At 42.7% G+C, this 12116-nt stretch overlaps 1 protein-coding gene across 2 annotated transcripts in view; it reads left to right on the forward strand.

The window, feature by feature from the left end:
* The window catches only part of SNX24 (sorting nexin 24), a 157862-nt gene extending 150729 nt beyond the window's left edge, over positions 1–7133 (forward strand). Inside the window, exons 5-8 of one of the 2 annotated variants that reach the window (XR_006201223.1) lie at positions 816–848; positions 1383–1447; positions 5755–6323; positions 6412–7133. Coding sequence is in view for 1 of the 2 variants with exons in the window: in XM_042933913.1 (XP_042789847.1) it covers positions 816–848; positions 1383–1447; positions 5755–5822 (166 nt within the window). In the remaining variant the exon portion in view is untranslated. Of the gene's footprint in view, positions 1–815; positions 849–1382; positions 1448–5754 lie in introns of both variants that reach the window. The other variant, XM_042933913.1, reaches the window with a different exon arrangement.
* The last annotated feature ends 4983 nt before the right edge of the window (positions 7134–12116 follow it).

The raw sequence follows: 12116 nt of genomic DNA on the forward strand, positions 1-12116 counted from the left end.
GAACCTTTTCCTGAGGGGCTGCAGACCCCCGTCTTTGTCTTCCAAGGAACCAAACATTGGATACCCTCAGCACTTGGGAAGGTGTTCTTCTGCAGAATTAACTCTGAGACAAGCTCCTCACCCAGCTCCGGGCCCCTGACGTGCGTGAAGCTTGTTGCCGAAAGCAGTTAGCAACACCCCTGACCAATTAAATCCATTACGGAGAAACACATCATCACAAAGTCTCTGGGAGCCCAAGCGGAGGAAAGGGTTGTATTCATTCGAACTACAAGATTCCAGCTGACCACACCCAAAGTCGTGTTAAACCCCAGCCGTCCGCGGGGCGAGACGCTGCAGACACTAGACCCCTCACTGGCAGTGTTTGCTCAGGGCCACCTTCCACTCACCCCAGAGCGAGAATTACACACACACTGCTCACCAAATAGCAGGCGTTGTCAGTGTGCCCTGTTCTGACTTGCGTGTACTTGCTATGAGGTGGGGGTTTATAGAGGGATGTTTTTAAGAAGAAATGTGGGAAATGACAGAGTGAAATCGTTTCTCCCTTATACAAGTCTGAAAGTAAAACCATCAGGTTTTTAAGTGATCGTCGGGAAAATTGACATTCGAGAATATCGTGCTCATAAGATTCCTTAGCTCATAAGATTCCTTAGAAGGAGGCGTCAGTCATGCTGTGACTCTGGGAAAACCCCTTTCTTTTCAAAATGTTTCCCATTTCGGAGCTCTAGGATTGCTGGCTGGTTTTTTTTTCTTTGGTTGGTGTAAACAGTCACCCAATTTATATGGTCTTTTTTCTCCTCTTTTAAAAAATTTTTTAGATCGTTTGATGAGACAGAATCTGAAGAATCAAGGTAAGAACTAATACTGGCCAGTCAAGACTTACATAAAACCAGGAATAGGACTGTGGTTTTGTGAAATGTTTAGTTAACCATGGTGTAAGGGTATCAAGTCATGATCTTCTTGAAAACGTTTGTTAGCAAATTGATTTTCAGATTATAAATATTTGATAGAAAGTTAGAGAAGTAAACAGTTATATCCAGGAGAGAAGCCATAGGAGCCCTGCATTGTTTTGTGCAAGTAATAAGAATACTCTTTTATCAATAATTGTGCTATGAGATTAAAAAAGACGACAGCGACGCTTTTCAGCAGTGATTTATCGTATAGATTGTAGATCTGCTTCAGATTCCACAAAGAAATGTTTAGAAGGTGAGCGCCCGGCTTGTTTATTCCCTGTAACTCGGCTTGCTATCCTTCACCCACACGGTTAGATACATAAACCTTGAGATGTCCCCACACAGCAGTTTGATCCCCTCAAAGCTAGTTTGTAGTGTTTTCTGTTTACCGTCGTCCCCTGATGCTGACATGCCTGTTCTTGACCTTTCCAGCAAACTGTCCCACCAGCCGGTGCTACTATTCCTCAGGGATCCATACGTCTTGCCTGCAGCCAGCGGTAATCAAACCTGTCATCTGCTAACAGCTCTTTACTGATCTGACCCTGCACCACATAAACCACGTTTTTAATACAGGTCTAACAGAGTGACATTGGTCCAGGGCTTAATAATCTGCCAATAAAACAGTGCTCTTGGTGTAAGAGACATTCAGAATTTTAATTGGGGCAGGGCTTTCGGCAAGAAATGTAATTTTTCTTTCTACTTTACCAGGCGATTTTGAATTAGAGTAATAAGGAGGAAAGGTATTTACCGTCTTTTCATTTTTTTTTTTTTTTTTTTTTTTGATGATGTTATTTGGGTCTCTGCATGTTTTTATCCAGATGCTGAGGTTTGATTCCAAGGCTCTGGTTTTTTTGTATTTAAATGCTTTTTCCCAAAAGCTGTCTGCATATATCACATGTGTATTTCTACTTCCATTTCAGTTATGGCATCTTAGGTGATGGAATGTATATTTTTAGAAGATATATACTTAAATATAATGAATTAATTTAAGCATAAATATAATCAATATTTTAGTTGGGTCCTTTCTTTGTGCCAAGAAATTTAAATTATTCAGAGTCCCTCTCAAAATGTTCCCTTGTCCAGCTCTTTGTGAGTACATTCTCAGACATTATCTCATTGCATTTTTTTAACAGCCTTATGAACTAGGCAGGGCAGGTATCATCACTGGTTAATGAGAGAATCGGGGCTCAAGGAGGTCCCTGACTTGCCCAGTCTCCATAGTTGATGGGCAGACCCCTGGTGCCTGATTTCTTCTTGTGTGCTCTGTGCACAGAGTGAATTTTCAGCCTTTGTTTCTGAGAGTAACTAAATAGCATGGCAGCTAAACAGCAGTAGATAAATTATCTGTTGAAACCATTCCTACATTCTGACAATAAAACCTTATCACCAGCAAGAGAGAAAGGACCGTTGTGTAGCCGCAGTCCATGCACTGAGATCCCTGACTTAGCTGTCAGTTCAAAGAAGGCTGGCAGGACACAGCCCGGCTCTGGCGAGGGTCCATTCTTAACACCCTGATCAGAGGGAGCTTCCTTTGCTATATAAGAGTATAGTCTCATAGTATTTTTCCTATAAAATCCTTTTCAGTGAGGAATACTTAATCACCTTTCTCTAGCATTTGCTTCTGTGTTTAAAAAATACACATTAGGGGCCCCTGGGTGACTCAGTCAGTTAAGCGTCCGACTTTGGCTCAACTCATGATCTCACGGTTTGTGAGTTCGAGCCTTGCATCGGGCTCTGTGCTGACAGCTCGGAGCCTGGAGCCTGCTTCAGATCTGTGTCTCCCTCTCTCTCTGCCCTTCCCCTGCTCATGCTCATGCGCTCTCTCTCTCTCTCTCTCTCTCTCTCTCTCTCAAAATAAATACTAAAATTTTTTGAATAAAAAAAACCCCAGTATTCCATTTGCTTTGATTAGCGTCCTGCCCGTTTGCTTCCTTTATAGTAGTGATCGCATACTTTGTTCCCTTCTTTTTCTCTGTCGTGTTTACCTGCTAATCTCCAGCATCTAGCAAATGCTCAGCACTCGCTGGACAGTAAATACAGCACCTTGACCTGTGCTGTTCCCTCTGCTGGGAATGCCCTTCACCCAGACAAGGTGTGCACCCTGGCACCTGTGAGGACAGCTGGCTGCTGCACCCTCGTTCACACGGCACCTACTCACAGAGGTCTTTCCTCACCTTCCCATCCTGTTGCCCTCAAGCCCCGTGCCCTGTTTCATTTTCCCCCCTTTGCCTTTAAGCCACTGCTGGACCTGTCCAGGTGGTGCAGAATTTCTCTGAGTAATTCATGGTATTGTCCTTTTTGCCGAGCTTATTAAATCCATACTAAATATGCTGATGATGTAAATCACTAACCTTCAAATAGACTTTTATATTTTGGGTGGTAAAGGATAAATGCCTATATGCTAACAATGCATGTTCATATATGCTGTTTGGGCATCTAATTAAAAATTGATCATTATGGGGCGCCTACGTGGCTCAGTCTGTTAAGCATCTTACTTTGGCTCAGGTCATGATCTCACGGTCCATGAGTTCGAGCCCTGCATCAGGCTCTGTGCTGACAGCTCAGAACCTGGAGCCTGCTTCAGATTCTGGGTCTTCCTCTCTCTGTTTCTTCCCCACTTCTATTCTGTTTCTCTGTCTCTCTCAAAAATAAAGAATTTTTAAAAAAATTTTTAAGAAAATTGATCAATATTTCCATTTATGGCTCTTGGTTTCAGTATACCTCTGTGAGGGAGAAAAACTTTTAGAACTAAAATGCACTTAGCAAAATCATGGTTTCTGATTGAGATCAACATATATAGGCTTAAGTTCTGTTGCAGATTATGAAAGATATGTTTTATGGAAAATTATGTTAACTTCATGTTGGATAAGAGCAAACAATAAGACATCAAGTGTCATCGCCTAAAGGTGATTGAATGAATGCTCATGTACTGGAGACATTTTTTTTAACTTAGTTTATTTATTTTGAGAGAAAGAGAGCACAAGCAGGGGAGGAACAGAAAGAGAGAGCGAGAATCCCAAGCAGGCTGTTCTCTGTCAGCACAGAGCCAGACGCAGGGCTAGATCTCACAAACCATGAGATCATGACCTGAGCCAAGATCAAGAGCCGAATGCTTAACCGACTGAGCCACCCAGGCACCCCTTGGAGATATTCTTAAAACCTATTTTGTCTGTGTATTCATTTGCTTGCCTCCCTGACTAGCGTAAAAGTTCTGTGGCATGGGCAGGGACTGCTATTTACTTAGATCCCCGATAATTAGACAGCGCTTGGTACTGATGGTAGCTGGTACTTCACCGTGTGCCCAGGTCGGGTTCAAGTGCTTTGTTTCTCCCACCAGTTTCTACAACAGCCTATCAGGTAGGTACTATTATGAAGTCCCTCGCTTGTCATGTGGAACTCGTCACCTCTTTGACCGTGTTCCTGTCTACTCTGAATGGCAGCCAGGGTCATCTTTGCAAAACACAATTCATTTCCTTCTCCCTCTGCTTAAATTCCTTCAGGAGCTTCCTGTTGCTTTTCAGATGAAGCCACAGTTCCTGTGCTTGAGTTGGCCTTCCTGCCCCCAGGCCTCTCCCTCATTCCCTTTTCTTCTTTTTTGTTTCTTTTTTAAGGATTATTTATTTTTGAGAGAGAGAGGGAAAGAGAGAGACGGCGTGAGGGAGGGAGGGGGACAGAGGATCCGAAGCAGGCTCTGTGTTGACAGCAATGAGCAGCACAATGTGAGGCTCGAACCCACAGACCATGAGATCATGACCTGAGCAGAAATCAGGAGTCAGACGCTTAACCTGCTTAACCGACTGAGCCACCCAGGCATCCCTCATTCCCTTTTCCACCCTGGCCCCCATTTCAGTCTTTGATCCTTCCAGGGTCCCTCCTGCCACAGACGTGCCACATGGCTAGCTCCTCTGCCTAGTCCACTCCTCCGAGAACATCTCTGCCCTGCCTTGCGAGTGCTTTTACAGAGTAGGAACTCTCTAGAGGTTGGATTACTACGTGAACAGTGCTTGTCGTAAAGTTTTTGTCTTAAAGTATTGGACCAGCTAATTTCCTCACATAATAACTGTATTATTTAAAGTGGGTGGCTTAGCATAGATCCTGGGTATAATCATGTGCAGCTTGAAGTTTAGAAATTGAACCTCTGAGCCGTGTGATGGATAGGTCCCCCTGTGCAGCTTACCATTCGTATTCTCCCTGCTCCGATCACTGGCTCGTGGCTCCACATCCATACACCTCTGGGTTTCCTTTGTATCTCCTCTAAAAACGTGGCTGGTTTTTCAAGTTTGACAAGATGGTTTTTGTCGGAAATGTGCCCTTTTAAGCTACGAAAACGGCCCCCCAATGTTACTGCTCCTTGGAAGCTCACGTAACAGCACGATCATCCTCGAGACAACTTGGACTAAACGCTCCTGTAAACCACAATGGAAAAACTGCAGCCGAGTATTCCCTGTAGAAATCTTGGAATTCCTTCAAGTATATTGAGATTTTGTTAGAAATTGAATTGCCAGTGTAATCCATCTTCCTTGTGAGAAAACATTCAGATAAAGAGCTGGGGCCTAGCAGCATTAACCATTAGAACATCCCTTAAATCAATAAGCTACAAATCTGGCCGTGCATTCCTGCAGCGCCTGGCCCTGCACTAAAGTGGCTTTAGGCCAAGGCACCATGACAGATAACGCATCCTAAACAAGGTGATGCGGATCCCTAAGTTACCGTGGGCCTCACCTCTTTAAATTCTACCAAACGCAATTGTATTTCGTATTTCACTGATGTGCTTAAGAAAAGCTGTGTTCCTTTTGTTTTTCAGATTTTCCAAATGTGGTTATTGAAGGAGTTCTCCATGGGATATTTTACCCTCATCTGCAGCCCAGGTAGAAATCCTACATGGCTGGAAGGAGCTGAAGCAGGTCTCACGGAAATCGATACCTACCAAATTAACCTAAACTCTATGACATAACAGCTCTAGCTAGTGGTAAAATTCACAGTCCCAGCTTAATTCAGGGCAGGGACATTTCCATTAGAATGGTGCTTTTAAAAATAGAAACTGAACCCCGGGCGGTGCTGAGGTTAGGGCCGAGCATTTGAGAAGGAGAAGGTAGCTGCCAATTTCGAACCTGGTGAGAAGGTTGTAGAATGTCCCTGTGAGCACCGAGCATAACAAAACGAAGGTGCTCTCTGCTTTCGTTGCACCACTTGCTAATTGAACATCTTATCCTGAAACATACAGAGATTCATCTACTTCGGTAACTTTTTGTCGTTGTTGTTCAGATTTCGTGACAGACTAATCTTTTCATCATGAGATTTTCTCCGTCAGCGATACGTGTATTCTGAAGTGCCCGCACCGGGAGAGTATCACAGAAACATGCTGTGCTAAATGTGAGAATGGAACTAAACTGGAAATTATATTTCGCTGTCAATGTTAGGGCATTTTTAAAAAACCATGTCATTTCTATTTATATTGCAGTAGGGTTGCATCTTACCTAGGAATTCGCTTCTGGGGTCAGTACCTAAAATAAAATGGAACATCGAGATCATCCTCGACTGCCCTTCAGAAAGGCACCATCAATGAACCCTGTACATCCAACACATCCAGGTTTTCTGCCAATGTTGGAAGAAATGACCGTTTCTTCTGTTGAAGACCAATGGGAGTTGGTGTTTGTTTAAGACACTGTTGTATAAAACCACATACCTTTCCACACTAGAATCGTACTTAGCCCTGCAAGATGCTTGCTTTCCGAGAGACAGATGTGAACTGACTTGCCTGAGGAGACACCAGAGTGACAAGCCTCATTTTGATTTCCTCACGGTTCTTCAGCACTCATCGAGGTTTACTCGTTCATTACATAAGTAGAATTGCCGCCGGATTAATTGTTATTTTCCTTATCGTTTCCTTGTTACCTCCTCTATGGAATTTATGTAAGTTAAATGTGTGTATCATCTAACGCCACTCTACATCTCACACAAGTTCGTATTTTGAGGAGTACGAGGATAAAAACATATATGCAAACAATGTATGTGCTCTATTCAGGCATTTCATGGAAAACTCCTAGCTAGCCTATTTATGGTTATTAATTTTACTAAGCTGCTTTGTGGGAGAAAAATATTTGGATTCAAGACCAATAACTGAATCATGGTTTTTGGTTAGGATATATATATGTGTGTGTGTGTGTGTGTGTGTGTGTGTGTGTGTGTATACACACATATATACATATATATATGTTATATATATAACATATATACACACACACACACACACACACATATATATATATATATATGTTTCAAGCCTGCTGCAGACTTTTAGAGATACATTTATGATAGCTATGTGACTTCATGCTGGAAACACGCAAGGACTAAATAATCAAGTGTCATGAACCGAAAATAACTGAATGCTCAAGTGTTGGGAGATATTTTTTAAATGTTTCATTGTTAGCTATTTTGAGTTAAATAAAAACAGAGATGAAGAAATATTTCAATTTGTCTCCTCCTAGGATTTTATTGGAAACACCAGTTGTGTCTTATCTCTTTATACACACACACACACACACACACACACACACACAACTTCTCACATACATACTCACATTTATCTCTAATTGAAGTGTTAAATTACCACATCTGTTAAGCCAGTAGGTACCCATTAAATAGTTGATGATTTACCAAGATAGTAAGAATTTTTTTTAATATGTAAACCAAGCCCTGTTGGTGGCACACACCTCAGGAAACGTTTTTTGAGGATTTTTATTTAGTGATGACTTTTATTTTTTATTTAATTTTTAATGTGTAATTTTGTGTTTCATTTCAATTCTGTTATAGGAAATAGAAACCACGGTAGGTATTTTAAGCAGGATGGAATAGTGAGAAATTGGATGCTCGTAGAATCTTTTGGAAGGATGAGGAGAGTGAACTTCAGTGGATAATCCAGGAATGACTTCCAGAATCCTCCAGCAACATCTAATACCCACCTGCCAGGGGAGCTACAACCTCTGCCTTAAGCAGGAATTCAGGGAGTCAGGAGGCTGCTCCTGGAGCTATTGAGGTCAAAACAAAACAAAAAAACTCCACTGTAGCTGTGATCCGGGTATCAGCAAGCAAGATCAGGAGGTAATTGTTCCCACTATAACTGCCTCATAGCAGGAATCTGGGGACTGGGCCCTGGAACAGAGTGTCCACCTTTACCAGCTGCACTAACATCCCCTCTCAACACCCTTGACTTTGCTTGCCCACAGCTACAGCCGGAAGATGGTGTTCACCCACCTCCATTTTCCATCTCATGAAAGCATATCCAATTGGCAGAACCTTATGATCAATCCCCAGCCTCAAGGGAGTCTGGGAGGGCGTGGAACTGCCTGATCCCTGCACTGCAGGAATGGACATTGGAAAGAGGCTGGAATATATTTCCATGGTTGAAAATTTAATAACAACCTAAAAAAGGATATATAAAAAAAGAAAAATCTCCCACCCCGTCTCCTACATCCCGTCCCCGCCCCCCAAACAACCACTGTGCTTAGTTTATATGTGTACCTGCAGAGATTTCAGCCACATACATGCAAAATCATGTTTAGTATACATATTCCATTTCTCCCTTTTTTACAAAACAAGGATTTTCCAAGACATGGATTCATAGACAATACAGCAGTAAAAGAGTAAAGGGAAGAAAAAATAAAAGGAAGGGTAACCACACTGTCTCTTAAAGCAGGAGCCCAGGACAGCTGTCATCTGCTGTGCTCCTAGTTCATGAATCTGGTGGTCTGTCTGGGCTGGGTCTCAGACGGTCTCCCGGTGCTTCCTGTGCAGCTTCTCGGGCCTCACCTCCATCATCTGGCCATTTCCCAACCAGCACCCCTTCTGTCTTCTTTGACCCACCCCACTTTTTCAAACAGCTGTCTATCTCTGCAACCCTGAATACACCAACCGTCCCTACCTGGTAAATCCTCAGTTCGCTTTGTAAAGTGTAGAAATGTAATCCACTCGGTTTACAAAAAATAAAAACGTCAGTAGAAAACAACATATGTGAATTGCCAACCATTTGAAACAGATTTTTTACTTTAAAATTCTAGCCTCCCCAATAAAAATATTTTTTGATTTTAAAGAAGTGTCAAAATCTCATGATCACAGTTTAGAAATAACACATGGCTCTTATATCATCTGTCACCTGTGATCAAATGATAAGGGCTACTTAATAAGGATTCTGGCACACCCTTCAGAGTGACTACTATAAAAAAAAAAGCAAATAACAACTTGGCAAGGATGCGGAGACCTTGAAACTCTTGTACGTGGCTGGCAAGAATGTAAAAAGGCACAGCCTCAGTGGAGAATGGCATGGCATTTTTTCAGAGAAGTATACAAAGTGACCATGTGAGCTAACCATTCCACTTCTGGGTATAGACTAGAAAGAAGCGAAAGCAGGGACTTGAGCAGATTGTTTAAACACCCAGTTCTTGCCAAGAGGCGGAAGCAACCCAAGCGTCCATGAATCGATGAGTGGAGAAACAAAATGTGGTAGATACGTGCAACGGAATATTATTCAGTCTTGAAAAAGGAAGGAAATTCTGACATGTGCTACAACACGGATGAACCTTGAAGATATGCTAAGTGAAATCGGTCACCAGGGATGACCACTGTGTGGTTCTCCTTACGTGAGGTACCTAGAATAGTCCAGCTCATGGAAACAGAAGGTGGAATGGTGGTTGTCAGTGTCTGGGGGGAGGGAGAAATGGGGCATTAATGTTCACTGGATTTCAGTTGGGGAAGAGGAGAAAGTTCTGGAGATGGGTGGTGGTGAGAGCTGCACAACAGTGTGAATGTGTTTAATACCACTGAACTGTACGCTTAAAAATGGTTAAAATGGTAAGTGTTATGCCTATTTTACCGAAAAATTTTTTAAGTTGTTTTTAAAGGATTTTTGAGTAAGGATGTAACAACCAGTTAATGATATTTGCCAGGGTGCGGAACAGATTTTGGCACACATACTTGGTATTAGTCTCATATCCCTGACAACCTCAGATTCTAAAATGATATATTTTTTTTAATTTTTTAATGTTTATTTTTGAGAGACAGAGCCTGAGCACAAGAGTGGCAGAGAGAAAGGGAGACACAGAATCCCAAACAGTCTCCAGGCTCTGAGCTGTCAGCACAGAGCAAAATGCGGGGCTTGAACTCCCAAACCGTGAGACCGTGACCTGAGCCAAAGCCGGATGCTTAACCAACTGAGCCACTCAGACGCCCCTAAAACAATAGCTGTAAGTCAGATATATATATATCAGAATCTCCTAGGACTCAATCATTAAATCTGGCTGGGTGCATCCTGTCTTTGGTTACTGAGAAAAACTGCCTAGGTGATTCTGATACTCACCTATGTTGGGAACCACTGTTTGAGGGATGTGAAGATGACAGATGGTTTACGAACAACCGTTTTTTTTTTTAAGTTTACTTATTTATCTTGAGAGAGAGTGCACATGAGCAGGGGAGAGGCAGCGAGAGAGGGAGAGAACAAGAATCCCAAGCAGGGTCCACACCATCAGCATGGTGCCAGACACAGGGCTTGAACTCATGAACTGTGAGATCATGACCTGAGCCAAAATCAAGAGTCGCTACTTCACCGACTGAGCCACCCAGGCGCCTCGAACTACCTTTCTTTAATGGTTACTGACTTGTATACTTCGTGCAGGACCCAGTCTCAGGAGAACATCAATTTAGCCCTGGGGTGGCAGGTGGCCACAGGGAGGTACTTGTCTTAGTGGTTCTGGCTGTGTAACAGAAATGCCACAGACACGGTGTCTTATGAACATCCAAATTTATTTCTCAAAGTTCTGGAAGCTGGAAAGTCCAAGATAGGGCACTGGCACATTCAGTGTCTGATGAGCGTTCTCTGCCGTGTCCTCACGTGGTGGAAAAGGGGCAAGGAATCTCTCTGGAGCCTCTTACAAGGGTACCAAACCCTAATTACCCCCTAAAGACCCAACTCCTTCTGGTCTCTGCTTGAAACACCCTTTCTGTCTCCCTTGAGAAGATGCTCACACTCACCTGTTAGGTCTCAGCTTAAATATTCCTTCCACAAAGAGCCCCTCGTTGGTCCCGCCACTCTGCACCATGAGTTTTTAGAATTTTTATTGTCGAAGTATTGTTGACATATATTAGTTTCAGGTGTACAACATTAATGAGTCAACAATTCTGTACCTCACACAGTGCTCAGCGCGGTAAGTGTAGTCCCCACCTGCCACCATACGATGTTATTACATTATTGCTGATTATATTCCTTGTGCTATAGTATTCATCGCGGTGACTTATTTTATAACTGGAAGCTCACGCCTCGTAATGCCCTTCACCCTATTTTGCTCATCTCCCCACTCCCCTCCCCTCTGGCAACCACCAGGTTGTATCTGAGTCTGCTTGTGTGTTTGTTCATTTGTGTTTTAGATTCCACATACGAGTGAAATCATATGATACTTGTCTTTCTCTGGCTTACTGTGTATCGTAGCAAAGTGTTCCTTCTTAGCATTTAACCAAAGAACATGAACTCCGTGAGAGCAGGGCCGTTTTCTGACTTGTTTACACTCCATTATGGGGCCAGGAGTAGATCTCAGGAGCCACTGTGGAAGGAGTAGGTAGCCAGCACCCTGTCTTCCCAGCCACAGCTCAATGCCGGCTACGTGCTCCACAGCAGAAGCTTCGTAGATGCATGTGGAGTCAATAACCTTGAGTTAGGATTTGCTAACATCTTCCCAAGTTCCCATAATGTTTCATTACATCCCGATTGTTCTGAAAACAACCGTTTTCTACAGTTTGCTCATGAACTTCACATACAGAGTGGTAATAGGTTGGGTAACTACACACTTGGATGATTTCTTAAACTCTCCTGTTAACAAATGATTAAGCTAATTCAGTGATTACAAACCATGGTTGTGTGACACCATAGGGTGTGGTTTTCGAAGTTTAGACCCAGGACCAGCATCATCCAAGAACTTGTTAGAAATATAATTTCTCAGGTCCTGCCCCTGTAGTCTTAGATGCTCTGAACCTGGGGCCTGGAGATCTGATAAGCCCTTGAGATGATTCTTGTGCACAGAAATTGTGAGAACTGTAACCCTAGGACATTTCAAAGTATTTTCATGTTGTGTATTTTTTTATATGTTTCAATTATTTTTTGATTAAAAAAAAAAAACCCTC

This window comes from Panthera leo, chromosome A1 (assembly GCF_018350215.1).
Source record: "Panthera leo isolate Ple1 chromosome A1, P.leo_Ple1_pat1.1, whole genome shotgun sequence".
Taxonomy (NCBI): domain Eukaryota; kingdom Metazoa; phylum Chordata; class Mammalia; order Carnivora; family Felidae; genus Panthera; species Panthera leo.